Source organism: Anabrus simplex, chromosome 2 (assembly GCF_040414725.1).
Source record: "Anabrus simplex isolate iqAnaSimp1 chromosome 2, ASM4041472v1, whole genome shotgun sequence".
Lineage (NCBI taxonomy): Eukaryota > Metazoa > Arthropoda > Insecta > Orthoptera > Tettigoniidae > Anabrus > Anabrus simplex.
The window spans coordinates 406,585,571-406,608,511 of record NC_090266.1 but is presented as its reverse complement, the minus strand read 5'-3'; the positions used below and the strand labels follow the sequence as shown (position 1 = coordinate 406,608,511).

The 22,941-nt window shown below is 38.3% G+C and overlaps 1 protein-coding gene across 1 annotated transcript in view; it reads right to left on the bottom strand.

Moving 5' to 3' along the window:
* Nucleotides 1–6,662: 6,662 nt before the first annotated feature.
* The window catches only part of LOC136863560 (uncharacterized), a 274,361-nt gene continuing 258,082 nt past the window's right edge, over nt 6,663–22,941 (bottom strand). The window contains exons 11-12 of the mRNA XM_067139940.2: nt 8,555–8,770; nt 6,663–7,143 (exon numbers count right to left, since the gene is read on the bottom strand). Coding sequence (XP_066996041.2) covers nt 6,836–7,143; nt 8,555–8,770 — 524 coding nt within the window. The 3' untranslated portion in view covers nt 6,663–6,835. The remainder of the gene's footprint in view (nt 7,144–8,554; nt 8,771–22,941) is intronic.

Here is a 22,941-nt window from a genome sequence, read left to right as displayed (position 1 = left end):
AACATGATTATCAGTGGGGCTCCTGTTTGCTATAGCACACAGAGAACTGAGACATCAGGAGTCACATCTCACGCCATTGGTTTCGAAAATATCACTTTAACAACGCTACAGGAGACGAAGTAATTGACAAAATTGTGATTATTACAATCGAAGAAAATGTTTCTATAATTGCACCTTGTCGTAGCATGCTTTCTTTCTTTTGGTCCCTCTTGAGACACTTCAAGCACTATGAAGGTCATTATAGAGATGATTTTACAGACTATGAGTTTGGGAGCATGTGGTAATCATATGTATCTACTTAGTTACTGGCTATAGATTGGCTCATGTCTTAGACAGATAAGGTACCCGGGTAAAATGTGGCTAGTGATGGATTTAGTATTGCTAGCTGTAATAAAGGAAGGATGTTAACATTACCCTGGAAATAGCCTAGAAATAGGAGAATTATCGACCCTTTGGCTTTGTACGAAACTTTCAATTTGTGGCGTGTTTGAGGCGTTAATTAGGACGCAGAGCCTTGCTATCAATGCAATATAAGTAAAAATATTGTCAGCGCCCTCCTTGAGTGACCGAGTACACAGAGTGTAACAATGGCCAAACTTTCAGGACACACTCCTCACACGTACAATAAGAAAATATATTACATGGACATCGGTTCGGAAACGCTTTATTTCCGTGTTATAACTCATTTTGTCCAACTCTACATTGTACATACATTAATAATGGAAAACACACACTAATAGGACGTACCAGCATACCATGTGCAACACTTCCTTACGTGAAATATTCAAGATGCCCCCACCCCCCATTGGCACTGATACATGCATCAATCAATCCGCCGTCGCATTGCATTCCGGATGCGCCGATGCATCCATCAATCAATCTACCGTCGCATTGAATTCTGGATGCGCTGATACATGAATCAATCAACCCGCCGTCATATTGAATTCCGGATGCGCCGATGCATGCATCAATGAACCCGCTGTCGCACTGAATTCCGGATGCACCGCTGCATACATTAATCAACCCGCCGTAGCACTGAATTCCGGATGCGCTGATACATGCATCAATCAACCCACCGTCGCAAGGAATTCCGGATGCGCTGATACATGCATCAATGGTAACGGACATTTTGAATATTTCATGTAAAAAGGAGTTTCATGTGGTGTGCTGGTAGACTATTTTCTGTTCCTGTGTATTTCTCGTTACTAATGTACTATGCAGAGTTGTAGAAATGAGTTATAACATGGAAATAAAGAGTTTCCGCGACCGTGTCCATATAACACATTTTCTTCTTCTGTGTGTGAGGAATGTGTACTTAAAATTTACTGTACCATGTTCTTACACCATGTAAAACAATGTATCAACTTTTTCCTACCCCAAATCACGATTACCACCCGAAGTAAAATGAGTCAAACCTAAGATGTCATATTATAAGGCATATGAAATGGCCTAATTCTGAATCGTACAAACCATTTAAACAATTAATACTTCCCTGCCTATGAAATTACCGACTTAGAATTCTTGTCCTGCTAAGCGACGTCTACCTTGCCTTGAGCATGACTGGGTTTCGTGAGGTTAACACGACGGATATCACTTTCATTAACATCAGTTCCTTGGCGAAATTTATATCAATTTGTACAATTTGTTTAGGAGATAATGATAATAATATTGATAATAATAATAAAATAATAATAATAATAATAATAATAATAATAATAATAATAATAATAATAATAATAAAAATAATAATAATAATAATAATAATAATTTTACACCCGTTCAGGGATGTAGATTTCAGGAGATGCCGCAGTGCCGGAATTTTACCATGGAAAATTGTTCTCTCACGTGTCAGTAAGTCTACAACACAGGTCTTCTGCAAGTAACCATTATTAAATATGCTAAACAACTGTGCTGGGATTCCCCCAACCCTAGAGTGCAGATAATACAGGAGGCGGGTGCATTACCAACTGCACTATTCAGCTGGTCCAGTATATTTTGAAATCCCTTCTGCATTCACAGTTGATGATCTACTCAACTGCAGTCTATTCTTTCGCCTGTTTTGACAAAATCAGGTAATGTGTTTTGGTCGTTTTCAAAGTTTCTACTTATTTAATAATTCAGACTCATAGATCTGCATAAAGTTCATATATAAACGAACAATGCAGTTCATTAAAGGAGTAACACAGATTATGGAACTGTGTAGTAAAAAGAAGGGAAGAAACATGGGAAACAGCTTAATCATATCGCAAACAGAGTCAGTTTCACGACCGCTGCCGGCGACTTTAGGACATATGCAGGTAAGAAAACCAAGGGGATGTACTCAAAGACAGCTCTTATTTCGTTTTAGCAATAGCAAATTTAATTCACTGGTTCCATTGATTAAAACAAGCTTCCATCAATACTGTTATTTAAAGTAATTTTTATATACACAGAGAACTACAGTAAAAGGACAAGATGAACCTGAACCAATCAGTTTAGTTCTGAATTTCAATTGATTAGCCCTCTACTGTAGGTTAAGTTACAGAACATCTTTAATTTGACGTTGGATAATCTGAATACGAACAAAAGCTTGAATTTATTATGTAAATCAATGTTTGAAAATCACATTTCATTCACAAATTTGAAGGAATTATCTGAAAATTAGAAGCTCATACGGTATTTATGTTATAATTGTTATGCGAATTGTATACACCCTTCAGATCTTACGTACGCATCTCCTCCCTTATCAAGAATGGCACTGAACAAAAACATTTACTTAAAAAAAGAGGATAAATTCAAGAAATTTCTACTCTTCCTTCGTAATCGCACAGCTCACAATAATTTTTCTTTACTGATATACATTAAAATCAGCATTCCATTAACTCACAACTTCAAATATTTGTTCTGTAATTGAGTTGCTGGGCAACATCTTGACAAATTGGTCGTGCTAATTCTTTTCCTGCACGCTACTCACGTTTAAAGTAAGGCAGGAAGAAAATCAACCCCCAGGCAATTTTGAGGATCATTTGATCATTTATTTATTTATTTATTTATTACGAGCTCTCTTACTACACATTTTACTGGTTAATTAGAGTATTGTTGGATATTTCACTTTTTAAAATGTTTCTTGGATTTCTATCGTAGTTGTTATTTAAATGCTCATATTTCCACTTCGGACACCATTGTTGCATTTCCACTTGCACGAGAAACGAGCGTGTGTGATTACGGACAGTAGGATCCACGTTGGTTCTCGAATTGCAACCTGTAAAAGTCGAAAATTTAAGGCTTTAATTGTATCACTGAATTAGCTTTTATGAAATGTAATGACGTGAAATTGAAGTATGGACGGTACACGAGTAGGTTCTTTAGACACTCATCTAGCATTTCTGAAGGCCTTTGATTCACCTAGAGCCGGAACTTCGTGACCCATCAGTGAATAGTGACATCTAGTTCAAGAATCACATTCCACGTAGATGGGCGCTAGTCGTGCCCATTCACATGAACAGAATAAATCAAATCGTGATGTACTATAGTAGGCCTCATGAAATTGGCAATCGAACGTAAGTAATCAGTAATGTCCCTAGATAACATACATACTGTAGGTGAAAGCAGCCGTACAAAAAGTAATGTTCACAAGGGTACAGTTCCTAAATGATGAGTTAAAATAGGACAGTTAATTCTTCTCTGGCTAAGAATCTACAATACTGAAAACGTTATAGAACGCAATATTCAAGCACTATGGCTTAGTATTAAGAACGAATATGTCTTTGCAAGGACTGTCTCACCTGCTCAGTATAATAGGGTATGTATGGCAACAGTATGTTATCATTTTCGTAACACATGAAGTGAACGGTCACTAATAAGGAATGCTGCTTACAGAATACCTTCGGGTACAAATATGTGCAATAAATAATGACGGCCACACTGGATCAATAGGCTAAAACGTTCAATCTGACAACTCAGTCAATAGTCTTTGTCTTTAATTCCTTATAAAGCCGAGTTAGAATTTCTGGTAAGACTTGTACCGAATAAACTTTACCATATGTACTCTATACATCATTTTGATTATATTACAACTAATATCAAGATGCTTGCTTGTTGTTTAAAGGAGCCTAACATCAGAGGTCATCGGCCCGCTAATATCAAGAAATACAAGATAGGAATTGCATACATAACATGCATTCAGTGTGTCATAGTTAGCTTATCCGAGCAACAGCGAATTATCTTAGTCAGCCTAAAGAAGTATGGTTTTGATATTTACTACTCTGCCCAAGGACAAATGCATGTACTGCCACAGCATGGACTGGTGTCGAGGGATCGTTATTGAGCCTTTGAGTATGGGCATGAATCTAAGGTAGGTTCACTTCACTTCACTTCATGAAAATAAAGAAAGCGCAGTTCATGTGTGCCTATCATCAAAGTACGGATATGGGATGAAAAATTTCAGGGTAATTATTTATTTTCAGTACTAATTTGTCAGCTATGGATTATGTTTATAGCATTTCACATAGACCGTCTTGTTTTATGTAGCCTGTTTAGTTGGTGTAAAATACATAAGATAATTCACACTGGGTTGGTTTTGATCGTGGTTAATAATCAAAGAATGGATTTTACATAATTTGAGATGGTAGGGACGTGAACCTTGATATACGGGGAATTTTTCTGGGGCGTGGAAAAACTATTTGTTTTCAAATCCTACTTAACATGCTGTGTAGGAGTTATTTCCCTTCCTAATATTTCAACACATATCGTGGATAATGCACCACTACGAGATATTTGACAAAACACTTCCCACTTGTGTAGAAAGTACGATGCCACATTGACAACAGTTGTCCATATCCATTGTTTCCATGTGTGTGCGCTTGTGTGTTTGCTTGCTTGTTTATCAAACGCTGAGGGGCTCCAGGTCAAAATCTCCTCAGTGCAGAAAGAATATTACACAGTTCTGTAACATTCCACCCTTGTTCGATTCAAACCCGACAAGGCGAGAGGCTCATATTCAATACTGTTTTATTGATGTATTTATCAGGTTTTGTGATGCAATTTTTTCAGGACAATGATGTTAAATCTTCAATAGCACTTTTTATTTAAAAATAAATCGTAGTTGATTACGAGTGAACATTATCTTAAACATTTCAACATATTGAATATTCTCCTAGTTCGCCTAAGTAGAGCCGTTGTAAATCACAAATTATTTCTAAAATGTGAATTCAAAACATGTGAATTTCTAACAAAACCTGAATACTAGCATGGAGATGTAATTCACAATTACGTGTTTAGAAATACCAACAATAACTTGTGTAATGTATTAGAAGATTTTCATCAGAGCCGTAATTTCTATGGCTATTTCATATGAGAATGTAGTTCTGTATGATGTAGATGATTTTTATTTTTAACAGAGTACTTTCTGGATTACATGTTCCTACCTGAATCTTATATTGATAAAAAACTGCATTTGGTAAAATTTACGCCGAACTCCCTCAGCTGATGTTAATTTGTCGCCATGTTTTGCAGTACTATGAACATTTTATTCATTTCACTGCACACACCTCCAAATATATAATGCTGTCAGATCATAGTCTTCATCCCAACTGGGATCTAGATACGGCAGCTACATCCTAATACAAGATAAGAATGAGAACTGATGAACGTCAAATTCTCTCAGTAGAACTTTGCACGTTGAGAAAGACCTATATGTGGCACCTCGCAAGTTTCGCAATATTATAAAACTAGAATTTTAAGGTCATAAACTTACGAAAATAATACTATTTATTAAATGATTGAACCGTGAAGTAACGTAGAAGAGAATATTCTGAACTGACGCTATTTGACTGTGGTAGTACAAGTAAGCTTGGCAGATATTGTAAGGAGAGGAAATATCTTGGCGTGGTTGGTTGGTTGGTTGGTTGGTTGGTTGGTTGGTTGGTTGGTTGGTTGGTTGGTTTTAAACAAGAAGTAAGTATAATTCTAGATTTTAAATGATGTGTGGTTTTGATAACAGTGGATTCATAAATTCATGACTAGGTAGTGATGGAAATCCAACCAACATGACGAGGAAAGGATAAACATTTTTGTATTTATAATTATCACACAGGAATATATACCAGAACAGACGAGCGTGTATAATTTTCAGGGGTTATGACATAAGTTTTTCAACTCCATTCTATAAGGTTGCAAAAGTTACGAAACAGTATAACATTATAGTTCACACATACTATAAACTGTGAAAGTGCAATTGGCTCCTTCCTAGCTTTCCGTAATTAGCAAAACCAGAAGTTTTCATTTTATTCTCAATCGCGATTAAACCACTTATTACTTTATTTGTCCAATACTATATGCGGCTTATTGTTTGTAAAACAGTAAACATCCTTAAGACAAGTGTATTACGATCTGGAAGCTAATGTTTATATGTACACATATGTACATTGCTGTTATAATCCTGGTATTCCCAGTACAACCTTACGCTCAAATCTTTGTATGTTAACACGTATTTCTGTCTTCATATTAATTTCCTAAGAACCAGCTGTCAACCAGAAACATTCTTGTACGACACATTTGAGCACGTGGAATCAAGATACAACCTTGTTTTATACTCTTTTACTTGAGGGTACGCGTAGTCTGATCTTCACTGAGTGCCTTCGTAGGTGGGTAAATTATATCCGATGTCTGGATTACCTCTTCTTGACAAGAGGTAAGGGGATATCTCGTCTATAAAAGTAAATTAATAAAAGACACTTCTATGCGATCAACACGAGCAATGATGTTATTTTCTACTACCAGTCAGGTTGGTCAGCTTAAATGTAAGATGATACATTGTCACGTCATATACTTGTATCACTGATAAAGAACAAGATTATTACAAGCTTTTAGCATGGCGGTGTCTCATGTTGGCTTCTTCTTCTTGCACTTTAGCTTCATCCTTTCCATTCTGCCCTCCCTTGATTGTAAAAGTAACGTAGTATCGCTTGTTCTTGTCGAGTTTCTCGGTGGGTAGGGAGATGACTTGCTTGTCATTGCCATGACTCAATTCAAGTGTGACAGGTTTGGCGGGGTCGACGTAGCGCAGAGAGCGGGTCGCACCTCTGGAGCTGGTGGAATCTATCCGAGGTAGGAAGCCTCCACTTTTTGGCGGTGATTGTTTGTGATGATGGTTCGGCTTCGTGACTGAAACATAGATGAAGAACCCAGTTTAATACGGTTATACTCAAAAACAATCTTACACATTTTGTGGTATCTAGAATCTACGGCCAGGAATTCCATACAGTAATAGGTTAGACTGCAAAAGCTATCAAGTATCCTCTTGAACTTACGATGATTTTGCTGTGGGATTTGTACAGATATTTGGGGGGATGACCAATTATAACTTCTACTATTTATGCAACTCTCCTTACACAACCGTGGAGCGGGAAACAGGATACTTGATACTTAGGCATTACCGTTAACTATTACAGAATAAATTACTGTGTGTCCTTTTTCTTCCCACGTTTTAATGGAGCCGACTGTGCACCAAGGGTCAGTTTGTGACCTGCTCTGTTGCGTTTCCTACCGCCACATGTGCTCCTATTGAAAATACCATTAGAACTCTTGGAGATTAGAACCGGGGACACTCGAGTTGGGAGCCAAGTGGCTTAACCACAAGGCCAGCGTGCCCTCATAACACTGATGCTGATAATAAAGGGCAATATTCGTGGTAATATACAGGGCCCATGTTCTAAAATCATTTTTCATTTACCTCATGATAACTTATACACTCTATATGCAAAGTATCAAGGGAGGGAAGTATTCGACATCCTACGGATTAGTGCATCAGTGATAGGCGATTAGAGGTAAAGGAAGTTCTCGATTTAAACCTGTTACAGAGAACAAATAAGGCTGTAATGATTCACCTCACACTGTTTATACTTCATATGGATTGGTTGTTGCAAGGCACCAAACAGCTGCGTCCGATTCACTTGGGTGCTTATATATATATGAATTGGTTGTGGTTGCAGATGATGTTATGAACTTTGGATCTAAGATTTTGCAACTTCACAAGGGAAGCAGAGAGCATGACGTGAATATTAGAATTTCCAAGTGCTTTCGGCTTAGAAAAAATCTTAACTGATCGGACACCCAGCTAGAAATAGGAAAAGGTGGAACATTCAAATACTGTACTCAGAATGTGTCCTTCTACTGGCTAAATGTTAAACGTCGTACTGAAACAGGAGGAAAGGTTAAGGACTTAGAAAGTAATTTTAATTGATTGAACACAAATTTGCTGGCAAAGAAATATTTAATTTTTCCATTCTTGAAACGCGAGGATAGTTGTAAACTGTAGGTAGCCGGTGGCCGAAGAGATGATACTTGGAACCCTACCACCTGCACTGCACAAAATGTTCATCCTATTCCAAACAAGATAATGTTGAAGGAAGGTCATCTTCTGGCACGGGCAATTTTTGTGCGGTTGATTGTACACCCTGGCATTTGCCTGGTGTGAAAATTTAAACTACAGAAAATTATCTTCAGGGATGCCGACGATGGATTAGAACCTCTCCATATTTCGAATGAAAGCTTATATTTCAAGTTGAGCACTTACTGTAGGCAGCACACGGTACTCCTGTGTAAGCGTGGGCAGCGTGATGACAGCGGTGAGTTCCCTGAGTGCACAGGACAGGGTTGTCGGGGATGTCCCCCAGGAGCTTATTGTTGAGACGGGCGCGGCGAAGAACGGCGTGCAACTTGTCCAAATCATCCGACGACTGCAAGCGGGGCACCATCCGACGCTCTGATGTCTGCAGCAACCGTAGTTGGTCTACTGAGAAGAAAAGCAATCTTTAGTGGAGAACTCCGACATTACATCGTTATAAGCAGACTAGCGGTTACACGTATACACTTTATTATACATAAAACAAATAACATTATTGTGATTTATTCAACTTCCCGTGTTGGGGTGGGGGGGGGGGTGTGGCTCTAAGAAAGTGGTATAGAAGCTATTAGCCATTGGTAAAGAAAAATGACCGGGCGAGTTGGCCGTGCGGTTAGAGGCTCACAGCTGTAAGCTTGCATCCAGGAGATAGTGGGATCGAACCCCAATGTCGGCAGCGCTGAAGGTGGTTTTCCGTGATTTCCCATTTTCACACCAGGCAAATGCTGGGGCTATACCTTAATTAAGGCCACGGCCGCTTCCTTCCCATTCCGAGGCCTTTCCTGTCCCATCGTCGCCAAAGACCTATCTGTGTCGGTGCGACGTAAAACAAATAGGAATCATGAATACGATGAATATTCAAATGTAATATAAGGAAAGCTAGAAGCACATTTTGTAAATAAGTCTTTTCCTTACCGGTACTCATATTGTATATTTTTCCTGATGTCCAGACTTTTGTTGTTAATAAATGTTTATTGTTGTTTTGTTATGCATTTCATTGTGCCAGTGTTACCTATCCAATCACCTGTGCCCTGCGAAAATAAATTTTAAAATAACTGTTCTGATATAGCAAAATCGGTTCTGCGAACGTTCCACCCGTGGGACTCTCGTACAACCGGCTGAGCGACCCCGGAAACGGCGACAATATATACTAACATGCCTTTATAGCCTTCATTAAATCCAGATATTCTTTTCAGTTTTCCACTTTGTGTGTGTACAAATTCATTTTTCTTCATAATGTCTAACTATCCTATATCATAGATATGGTAGACAATAACTGAACTCCTCGGATATTTTTTTCTAGAAGGTTTTAACAGTTCATCGATAATATCTCCTCGAACACCCTCACCAATTAGGTTTTTTTACAAATTGACCTTTCTTTGTTTTACAGTCTGAGTACTTTCCAGGAAGCCTGTGCCCCCCATTTTTTGTTGTTACTCGGTGAAAATCAACTGTATTTGTTTCCTTCTTGCACTCTGAGCACCCGATATGCGCCATTTATAGGGAGGAAAATTGTAGCTAACAGCGTTATTGCATTTCTAAGACTACAGTCGACTTGGCACCGTTAAAATGGATCAAGTTTTCCTCTTCATCTGTGATCTCGAGTCGTATGTTTTGAATTTTGTCATGAAGAGGTATAAACAGAGGACATGGTGGTTCGTAGATGAAAGGGTCACCGAATTCGGAATTTAGCATAAAAGAAGCAATGGCATTTGTTTCAAACATTCCATCGACTAAATTAAAGTGAACTTTAATCATTTGAAAGTGGATTATTCTTGGTACGTCACGTGCAAGAGTTTTTGATTTTTACTATAAAATTTGGTTATTGATCTCCAATACTGGCCATATGCTCTCTTCTTTATCAAAGTACAATTTTAAATCGCTCTTGATTTCACTTCTGTTTAGATATTTATTTGCTTCAACATTTATGTTGGTAGCGTTGAAATGTGCTTGACTTTGAATTACTTTTTCTGGAGGAATAGTTATTGTTTGTACAAGTTATTTATCTTGTCGATGATGAAGTTTATTGTATTTTGAAGAATAATTTGGAGTCAGAAATCGTGAATAAATCCCGCTAATTTAACCTGAGTAAATTTGTTGCTTATAGGAACTGTCAGTCTCTTTTGTATGATAGATGTATCCCCACTCAGCTTAAATAATCTACTCATTTATAGCAAAATAAATGAAGACTGACTGACTGACTGGAATTTTCTCAAGAAGTGGTTGGTTAACGTAGCGGAACCCATGGATAAACATGATGTAGTCACCAAGAAATATTTAGAAAAACAGTTAGCGTCATCAACCACAAGCAAAGGTGCTCTTGGCCTGAAGAATTATTTCACTAAAGAAGAAATAGAGACAGTGTTTCGAGATTACTCTAAAAAAACAGAAATTGATCCTTTAACAAAAAATATTTATCAACTAACTAGAAAGCTAGTCGATAGCGACAAAAAGGTGTTTGACAATATAGAAGTCAACGTTTAACTAATGTAAAAACGGATACTGCCTTTATCATTCACACTTTCTGGTACGAGTGCTGGATCAGAAAAATAGTTATTGCTTCAAAAGCCATCCTGTAGTTCTTGGAGTATACTCAGAATCTCAAATAAAACAACTATTCGATGTCTACAACAACGATAATGAAAATAAAGTAGATGTAACTGCGCTTCCCTTCAAAGTTGAAATCAATGGACGTGCTACATTTTGATCCGAAAGATGGCGAGCTAAAGCCGGTTAAACTTGGAGGAGTAATCATGCCTATTCATATTCAAGTCATCGTGTTTGGAGAAGACCATAGAAGACCGTAGACCATCCAATAATTTCTGAAACTGTAGATCCTGACGAAGGAGTTATGTAGATGACGTCACATTTTGTTTTGTATAACTAGATAAAATTGAAAGCTATCAGTGGCATACATTCCCGGTGAATGAAAGGTCAAGAAATAACGTTATGGTGCCCAAAAAGACACCGACATAGAAATCAAAGTTGGTGATGGATGGGAAAAGAATAAATTCCTACTAGCCATGAATTTTTTTGTTACTCACGTCAGTGGTACGGACTATTCGCATTACGAAGGGAAGTCGAACGTAAAGCTCATAGATAATCACCCAGCTTTTTTCTGGTACGCAGTAATTATTAAAAAGTGTAACCAACTCGTTTGTAGAAAAGAACATCCAGATATTGTCGCGGCAGTACTGCATCAACTCACTTCATCTTTAAGTGAAGAAGTTCGACTAGAATCCAACATTGTCAATAACGGTATGTTGCAATCAAAATCGAACGAAGTGTTGTTTAATTCAGAAAAGCTGGACGGCTTCTTTAAGGATTACCAAGATATTGAGTGGGAAGCTAATTACACAATTAGTTTTACTTGGAGCACAAATGCCGAGGATGTATTGTATAGATGGGAGTCAATAAAAGAAGATGGAACCTTGGGCGATTTTTTTCTTCCAGGAGAAGGAAAAGTAACAATTACACTAATAGAAATACGAGTTCCTGTTGTCAAGTACGAGCCTAATTATGAAGTTGAGTGCAGAGAACAAATATATGCATATCCGAAAATTCTCGAGTTCCTGTTGTCAAGTACGAGCCTAATTATGAAGTTGAGTGCAGAGAACAAATATATGCATATCCGAAAATTCTCGAGTTCCTGTTGTCAAGTACGAGCCTAATTATGAAGTTGAGTGCAGAGAACAAATATATGCATATCCGATAATTCTCATTCATTTTTCGAACTACAAGCACAAGAATTTTCCGATATTTTTGGTGAAAGGAACTTTGAAAGAGACATCACCAATTACGATCAGTCTATGGAGTCTGATCAGCCTATATTGATCATCACAGCGTTCCAAACAAACAGAAAGGGTAATCAGCTGCTCGATTTATCTAAGTTTGACCCTGTTCAGCTACAGAACATATCCATGAAAAACGCCGGAGATGAGATTTTTTCCAGAGGAATCTTGGAATCTAGACCCTCAAAAGAAATTCATAAAAGCTTACGATGCGTTTACAGATATCAAGAGAATAACTCAACTAAACTCAGATGCAGGCATTAGTTCTCGACAGTTTATTTATCTATCCTTTTCACGTCGTCAACATGAGTAAGCGTAGGAATGTTTTAACTGCTGCAAGGACAAGTATGAAGTTGTGGGCTACATTTAATGTTCCTATATCTGACCATACATTGATGTATGTTATCATGTGCGGAAAGAAAAATCTCATCTTTGACGCTCAGCATAGACTAGTTACAGAAAAATTGTGAGCAACATAAACGAATAAAATGCCACAAATTATTTTTGAGTCGATTACTGTGTGTTTTGCTTCTTTCGATGAGTTCTTTAGAAGACTCAACGAAGAAATTATTCCGAGTAAGAATTTTTCTATATATAAATAGAAGATGCTATCAGCTAGTACAAAAATATATATACCCGAAACTGTGTTGCAATTTGAAGATGATGATGCACGAAAAGAGCTAATAATTCCTCCTGGTAAATACAGTGATCAAAAGGTCAAAAAGTACATAAAATGGCAAACACCCTTCAACTCGCAAAAGATTAAATTTATAGAACATTAAAAATATGGCATAATTGGAATTAGATCTCCATTTAGATTATTTCAGATGCAAATACTTCGATTGGAAATATGCTAGTATTTGACCGATCAATAGAGATAAAGTAATTCAACAGAAATTCGTCAGATTAACTTATTTACTACTCCACCCTTCTACCGGGCAAAGAATCCCAGCCAGCTTCTCAAGGTATTTGTTTGTTCAATCGTTTAACGTGGGATCAGGAAAGACTCGATACGCCCAGTACGGTGTTACATAAATCCTCAGTTCACACGATAGATGTCTCCATCCGACGTATCAGTAGATCGACATAATAGTTCAAAAATGTATTATCCTTAACTCTATTACAGCTTATTCTACCATAACAATCTATAAATAATACCACTAGTAACTTTTATTAACTAAAATATTTATTAAAATAACTAATGAAAGGAATGTAGGAAGAGAGAATTATGATAACGTTGTCGAGAACAAGAGAATGATAAATTAATATTCACAATTGACGTGAAATTATCATCTGAATATAATTACATTCACTTTTATCTTCAAACTCCAATCCTTCTTTTGGATACAATTGGCATCGCATCTGAAATACTTGCTTAATAACAGTGCTAAATCGTTAACTTGACAACCTTTCCGAATTGTTTCATGGGATCTTTTATTTCATTATAAGCTTCGGACGACTCGATAAGTTTCTTGTTTACCTTAAGCAAAATCTGTTGCAGATGTCCTATATTTATTCTATCATTCATGGTACGTCCTAAAGTAAAATACTTGTTCAAATAAGTTGTTCTCAACCTCAAAATATGTCATACATAACTTTAAATGATTGGAATATTACTGTAAAATTTCGTAGGTATCAATAAGCATAGGGATTACTTCATTTTGAACACATAATATAACCTAAATTCATTCATATGATCTTATATATCTGCACTGATCCATTATACTAATATAATCATGCCTTGATTTAATTAGAAGGGTATAGCTATCTATAATAAGCTTACATTTATTATTTCCAGTTGTAATAACATTTATTTGTGGTATGGATGTCATTAGATGGTCGCGACTCTACTTCATCTGCCTCACATAGGTTAGATACATTGCCATTACGTTACTATGTATTTGATGAGATACACTCTTATTCACTACTAACATACACGATCCTAGCTTGCGTCAACATAACATATCGAAATGAAAAGGAAAACTTGAATAGATGAGACATTAATTTAGCCTTACTTAAGTTTACATAACCTTTTAATTGCCACTCCCTAGCTATTTGTCTCAACTAACCAGTTTTCATACTGTGCAGGCTTTCCATTTAATATATAAAAATTTTAAAAAGTGCTTTTTCTTCCTCTACTAAGAAAATAATCATATACTCGTTCAATTCCGTCTCCCTGTGGAAGAAGCAAATACTATAGGAAAGTGTAATGCTATTTTTGGGTCTTCCCTCAATTTTGCAAAAATAATTAAGGTAAAATACCACTGTTTTTCTTATGAAAAACACCAAAGAATGCGATCATTCGTCTCCCTTTAAACACTTTTACAACTTAGATCTGGAGCAGAAGGAGTAAAATATTGAAGAAAATAAAATAATATAATTATATAATATAATTATACTTATCTATAGTGATTTCCCGTAAGTTACAAAACAGGATCGCCACTAGGAAGATAATTATTGGCCGTTCAATTTCGTCTCCCTGAGGGAAAATGTTTGAAGCAAAACAATATAATAATCTATGAGTATAGCATTTTCCCATACAAAAACACAGGAGCTTTAAATTTGGGGCTATATAGGCTGCTACTATGTAGGCTATATAGGGTTTCTTTACTACCGTGAATATGAGTTATAGATAAGCGTTCACGTTTCACGGAGAGTTTTAAAATTCGAATGGTTCAGTTTACGAAGAAATACGGTAATCGCGCCGCAGGCCGGCAATTTAACATGGCAGACTTTAATGTACGCCACTGGCGAAAACAGAAAATTGCTCTTGTAAACATCAACGAATCAAGACAAGCGTTCCGAGAATCGAAGAGTGGAAAGTATCCTGAGGTCTAAAGTGAAGTGCTTTCAGTACGTGAAATGTTTATGTGATAATGCATATGGTGTTTCACACGAAATGATACAATTCGAATCACATGAAATAGTGGAAAAGCAGGGAATTAGCCGTACGGAACTGAAGATGAGCTTTGGCTGGAAAGCATGATTCAACAAGAAGATACAGACTCTGCCTTCGGTGTCGACCTGTGTAAGAGGATGCCGTAAATAAAATGTATGTGTATTACATGACGAGTGCTGGTAGCATGCCTAATCATTTTCTTTGCAATGGAATGAAAGCGTAACGACAGGAGAGGGTATCGGCCTTCGGATGAAATCCTACGAATTTTAATACTTCTGTTATTATTCAATAACATCTTACGGAATGTAACTCAATGCAATCGATTATGCGAAATCGTGAGGCTTTATTACTTTTGAATGTTATTTTAATTCTAACCAAGTTCGATTTCCTAAATTCCCGCATATATCCTGCACCCTAATTTTTGATTGGAATTTATCAATCAATACTGATCTGCATTTAGGGCAGTACCCAGGTGGCAGACTCCCTATCTGTTGCTTTCCTAGCTTTTTCCAAAATGATTTCAGAGAAAGTGGAAATTTATTTAACGTCTCCCTTGGTAAGTTACTCCAATCCCTAACTCCCCTTCCTATAAATGAATATTTGCCCCAGTTTGTCCTCTTGAATTCCAACTTTATCTTCATATTGTGATCTTTCCTACTTTTATAAGCGCCACTCAAACTTTTTCGTCTACTAATGTCATTCCACGCCATCTCTCCGCTGACAGCTCGGAACATACCACTTAATCGAGCAGCTCTTCTTATTTTTCTCAATTCTTCCCGACCCAAACATTGCAACACTTTTGTAACGCTACTCTTTTGTCGGAAATCACCCAGAACAAATCGAGCTGCTTTTCTTTGGATTGTTTCCAGTTCTTGAATCAGGTAATCCTGGTGAGGGTCCCATACACTGAAACCATACTCTAGTTGGGGTCTTACCAGAGACTTATATGCCCTCTACTTTACATCCTTACTAAAACCCCTAAACACCCTAATAACCATGTGCTGAGATCTGTACCCTTTATTTACAATCATATTTATGTGATTACCCCAATGAAGATCTTTCCTTATATTAACACCTAGATACTTACAATGATCCCCAAAAGGAACTTTCACCCCATCAACGTAGTAATTAAAATTGAGAGGACTTTTCTTATTTGTGAATCTCACAACGTGACTTTTAACCCCGTTTATCAACATACCATTGCCTGCTGTCCATCTCACAATATTTTCGAGGTCACGTTGCAGTTGCTCACAATCTTGTAACTTATTTATCACTCTATAGAGAATAACATCATCCGCAAAAAGCCTTACCTCCGATTCCACTCCTTTACTCATATCATTTATATATGTATATAAGAAAACATAAAGGTCCGATAATACTGCCTTGAGGAATTCCCCTCTTAATTATTACAGGGTCTGATAAAGCTTCACCTACTCTAATTCTCTGAGATCTATTTTCTAGAAATATAGCAACCCATTCAGTACCTCTTTTGTCTAGTCCAATTGCACTCATTTTTGCCAGTAGTCTCCCATGATCCACCCTATCAAATGCTTTAGACAGGTCAATCGCGATACAGTCCATTTGACCTCCAGAATCCAAGATATCTGCTATATCTTGCTGGAATCCTACAAGTTGAGCTTCAGTGGAATAACCTTTCCTAAAACCGAACTGCCTTCTATCGAACTAGTTATTAATTTCACAAACATGTCTAATATAATCAGAAATAATGCCTTCCCAAAGCTTACATACAATGCATGTCAAACTTACTCGCCTGTAATTTTCAGCTTTATGTCTATGACCCTTTCCTTTATACACAGGGGCTACTATAGCAACTCTCCATTCATCTGGTATAGCTCCTCCGACCAAACAATAATCAAATAAGTACTTCAGATATGGTACTATATCCCAACCCATTGTCTTTAGTATATCCCCAGAAATCTGATCAATTCCAGCCGCTTTTCTAGTTTTCAACTTTTGTATCTTATTGTAAATGTCATTGTTATCATATGTAAATTTTATTACTTCTTTGGCCTTAGTCCCCTCCTCTATCTCGACTATTATCCTTGTAACCAACAATCTTTACATACTGCTGACTGAATACTTCTGCCTTTTGAAGATCCTCACATACACACTCGCCTTGTTCATTAATTATTCCTGGAATGTCCTTCTTGGAACCTGTTTCTGCCTTAAAATACCTAAACATACCCTTCCATTTTTCACTAAAATTTGTATGACTGCCAATTATGCTTGCCATCATGTTATCCTTAGCTGCCTTCTTTGCTAGATTCAATTTTCTAGTAAGTTCCTTCAGTTTCTCCTTACTTCCACAGCCATTTCTAACTCTATTTCTTTCCAGTCTGCACCTCCTTCTTAGTCTCTTTATTTCTCTATTATAATAAGGTGGGTCTTTACCATTCCTTACCACCCTTAAAGGTACAAACCTGTTTTCGCATTCCTCAACAATTTCCTTAAACCCATCCCAGAGTCTGTTTACATTTTTATTTACCGTTTTCCACCGACCATAGTTACATTTTAGAAACTGCCTCATGCCTGTTTTATCAGCCATATGGCACTGCCTAATAGTCCTACTTTTAAGACCTTCCTTTCTATCACATTTATTTTAACTACCACAAAAACAGCTTCATGATCACAAATACCATCTATTACTTCAGTTTCCCTATAGAGCTCATCTGGTTTTATCAGCACCACATCCAAGATATTTTTCCCTCTGGTTGGTTCCATCACTTTCTGAATCTGCTGTCCTTCCCATATTAACTTATTTGCCATTTGTTGGTCATGCTTCCTGTCGTTCGCATTTCCTTCCCAATTGACATCTGGCAAATTCAGATCTCCTGCTACAATCACATTTCTTTCCATGTCGTTTCCCACATAGCTGACTAACCTATCAAATAATTCCTAATCCGCGTCAGTGCTACCCTTTCCCGATCTGTACACTCCAAATATATCAAGTTGCCTATTATCTTTAGAAATGAGCCTTACACCTAGAATTTCATGTGTCTCATCTTTAACTTTTTCGTAGCTTACAAATTCTTCTTTCACCAGAATGAACACTCCCCCTCCCACCCTTCCTATCCTATCTCTACGATACACACTCCAGTGCCGTGAGAAAATTTCTGGATCCATTATATCATTTCTCAGCCCTGATTCAACTCCTATTACAATATCTGGTAAATATATATCTGTTAAATTACTTAATTCTATTCCTTTCTTTACAATACATCTACAGTTCAACACTGACAATTTTATGTCATCCCTACTTGATTTCCAGTTCCCTGTTCCCTGTTATTCGGAGAAACGTGTGGGGTATACGCGAGCAAATACGGGAACCACGATTTCCCAGTCCCTTTGCAGGTGGCAACACTAGCAAAAATTTTGTGTTTCTTTATTGGAGTGTTCTGGAATTAAAGCTGTAGATTGGGACGGGAGTGGTTGTGGCCAACAAGACAGGCATTATCGGCACACGTTCCTGTATACGAAATGGAAAATATGAATCACAACTTCAAGGATTATTGGAGGTGAAATTTGAGCCCATTTGTCTGCCATCTCTTAGGAGTGTAATCATCGCTACTTACCTCAAAAACTCTCTTCTACCCAACTCTCAATACTGAAGTCAGTTTGCATATGCGTCACGAATACTTCCTGTTTTGTGGTCCTAGACAGGACAATAGAATTTAAAATTAAAATAATAATCATATGGCCTCATTTATATTTTGATCACACGGCATTTAGACTACCTGTGTGTCAAGTTTAACGTTGTGTTTTACTGTACAAGATGACAGAAAAATATATCTCTAATTTTGTTGAGTAAACACTAAATGTGTCAGCAGAGACTTGCCGATATCGTACATGTAATATCTCTAAAGAACCAGAGAAACAAGGAAATGCCATTTGGTCCTTGTTTCAATGACGGTGAAATCCTGACATTCACCTCCCCGCGGTAGAGAGGGGGCAACGACTGCACATAAAAATAATATTTTATATGCAGGCGGCTAACGATTGAAGGGACCGATTATCTCCCGGTATAAGGAGATCCTCTATACCAAGGGGTAAGGGCACTCTATTGTCCTGGGGACAAGAAATTGTTCCCAAAGGCGGAAGAACCAGTTTGGTCAACGGCATTAGGATGCAGAAGGCAACGGGAAACCACTGCATTAAAGATCCCGAGAGATATTCCAATAAATCCACATGGCATGGCTGCAACGTCAAGATCGGAGCTGGCCGTGTGGATCGTCTACCTCCATTTGGAGACGACGGCTTAAGAAGAAGAAGAATATCAAGTGGACTTTCTTCTGTCCTTCAAAAATTCGACTAGGTTTGAACCCTTGATCTTAGGGTCCGGAGACCAACACTCTACCAGTGAATAACAGAGAAAACTGCATGCAACTTACAACGATATAGTATAGATGCAAAGTTTCGAATGAAGCACCACGCATTACGAATAGTGGTCTTACAATGACAATTAATGGCCAAATGGAGGCAACCAACATTTATTGTTAAATTCAGTGATTTCATTTTAAATCCGGTGAAATGCCAAAACTATGATATTCTGCCTTCATAAGGGACTAGTGTGTCCTTCAACGTTCAGTGTACAGTTTACAATTAAGCACCCCCCTTAATGCCCTGCTAATGATGAGTTCTATTGTAAATATTTTCCCGTGAAGTCATTAAGGGTACAGCCTAATAATCGTCTTCTTTATCCTTCCAATTACTTCTCTTTTTCTCTACAGCTGAAGTGGATTGCTTTATAATTTATCTGACCAAAACATTCTCCTAGCCCTCATTCCGTTCGAATAATATGGCCTTAATATATAAGATGGCTCATATGCACTGCTTCATCCAATTTATTCCCAACATGATCGTAACTCATTTGTAACTACTACCAACTTATATGAAATTTCATTCAAATGGCCTTTGCACTTTAAGTGGGAACTACACTGGTGGAAAATGAAATCCCAACATCAAGAAGGAGTTGTCTAGATAAACGAAATTCAGGAGGCGTATTCGCAGATCGGAAAGATGACGCCTATTCAAATTTGCGCACTAGTCGACGACGAGTGCCGCCAGTAGCGCCGCTATCACCTTCCAAAGCAAGTTTGCTTTAAATACGCACATCGTGAGCGTTAGTCATCATCCGGTGTTAACGCTGTGAGGTAGATGTGAGTCAAACGTGACTTTAATGTGACGAAGAAGGCTGTATCAGCAGCTTATAGAGTTTGAACGAGGCTGTGTAATAGGGCTAAGGGTTACGAGAAGGTGGATGTTCCTTCTGCGATATTGCAGGAAGATTCGGCAGGGATGTATCTAAAGTACATAGTTGTTAGCAACAATGGTCACGGGAAGGCACACTCAAGAAGACCGGGGTCCGGCCGCACACGGGCCACTACGTAAATGGTAGGCCACCGTATTCGCCGCATGCCCGTGGTGGATCGTAATATATCTGCATTAGCCATCAGAGATTCAGTTGGCAAACTATAACAAATCGATTACTTGAGGGACAGCTCCGACCCAGACGTCCTGTAGCATTCATGCAACTAACTCCGAATCACTGCCATCTGCGACTTCAGTGGCGTCAAGCTAGACCTCGTTGGAGGTCCGTTTGGAGATTTGTTGTGTTCTCATATGACAGACGATCCTGTCTTGGTGCCAGGGGTGGTTTTAGGTTGGTATGAACAAGACCAGTTGAGCGCTTGGAACCAACCTGTCTGCTGCGTCAATATACTGGACCTACTCCAGGAGTTATGGTCTGGGGAGTGATTTCCTATGACAACAGGAGTACTCTCACCGTTATCCCAAGAAATTTTACAGCGGATTTTTACATCAGACTGGTGATTTAACCAAGATGCTACCGTTCATGCCTTTGCTGGCAGGACCTAGTGTTTACAGTGCACTATGTCTTCTGGTACGGGCTAGAGCAATTATGCTACTTTCATTGATCTGTCTCTGTCTTATCCTTGACTTTGATAATATGAAAGTGACTGAGGTATGAGCAATGCTAGTAATGCCATTCCTTATGCAGCCAGTCCCTGCTATGAATGGTGTGAAAATGTTGCTCATAGGGTCGGTTGGTGCATGCATTTCAGTGGGCTTGGCAGACTGATTGTAATAGCAACTTCTGGCTCGGTGAGGAAAGCAACGGGAAACTACATCACTCCTCATTTCCCTAGTAAGCCTCTTCAGTGATGCCTAGGCCACCTATGACAGCTGATGGCAGAGCTGTTGAGGATCCAACCAGCCTTAGGGCTGAAGACTGAACATACATACATGCTACCGTTCATTCGCACTATTCAAGGGGGTATTTTCAAACAGGATAACGCTCGTACTCATACCGGTGCTGTCATGAAACGTGCTCTGCAGACTGTCGACCAGTTGCCTTGGCTGCGAGAACTCCAGATATTTCACCAACTGAGCATGTATGGGACATTATGGGACGACAAATCCAACGTCATCTAATACTGGCACTAAACGTTGCTGATTTCACTGACGAAGTGCAGCAGGCGTGGAATTCCATCCCACAAAATGACATACGTTACATGTATGACACAATGCACGAACGTTTGCATGCCTGCACTCAAAATAGTGGCGACTACAGTGGTTATTAATGTGGCACCATGTCACATGTCTTCTCACGCATACTTGAGCCTGTGACATGGAAACGTTAAGCAAATAAATACGTACGTTACCTATACAGTTGCTTACCCTAAATTTTATTCTTCTAAACTAATGTCTTCTTGGTGTTGGGAATTCATTTTCCGCCGGTGTATAAGACCAGTTACTCTGAGTGACTTTTTTCATCTGAGACCAAACGGCTCTGCATATGTCTTGTGTCATTCAGCCACTACTACGTTGTAGAATATGTGTCTGTATCCATCTTTTACAGACAACGTATATTTTCCTAAATTTCTTGTAGTGCATTTTATGATGAACAACTTTTCAGTACGTATATGCTGTAGTATTATGAATCCAGTGGTTTAGGCTGTGTCAGCGAAGAAAGCATCCAGATCATTATTTTCTCTTCATACTGGAGCACTGAAATTGTCGCTGTACTGCTCCTTTATCCTCATTTAACGATTTATACCCAAATAAGTCGCTCAAAAATGTTCTGAAGTATGATAAATATCGCAACACAATCCGATCAGTCCTTTCCAAGATTAATCTATTAGCCTTAACGAATATACGCTGATTGAGGGCTGTGTTTTATACCAGATACATAAATATTCATGCAATTGGTTTAGCATTGCACTTATTCCTTGACTGTCGCCGGAACCTGAAGGTGCCGACATTTTCTTCTCACAGGAGTTATTTTACCTGTCGGTAAAAAACCAAAATGGGGTGGGCGTATTTGAGCACCTTCAAATACCACTGGATTGAGCCGGGATCAAACCCACTAATTTGGGCTCAGAAAGCCAAAATTCTGTCATCTGAGCAACTCATCCCAGCTATTACAAATATACCCTTGCCCATAAGCTAAGGGATCTTCAAAATCCACGAAAATTCATTGCGTCATGGCGATGATGTGTGGACTAAACTGTGGCTGGACAACGGGAAAATAGGGGACAAACCTGGCAGATCAGTACGAGACCGATTAGTGTGCCTGAAACAGTCCGTATGGGCAGAGATCTTGGGTACAGCGGTTCTGACTGTATTTTGTGAGTGTTTGGCACACAGTATTCGAGTCGTAGGGAAGCAGGATGGCACAGAGAATACATTTCGATGACATTATGCGTGGTCGGATTATCGGCAGATTAGAGGCTGACCACAGTCTGCGCCACGTTGGCCAGGAGATGAAGTCGCGAGTAGCGTCATTTCACAGCTGTGTAGAAAATTCCAGGAGGGAGGAAACATTCAGC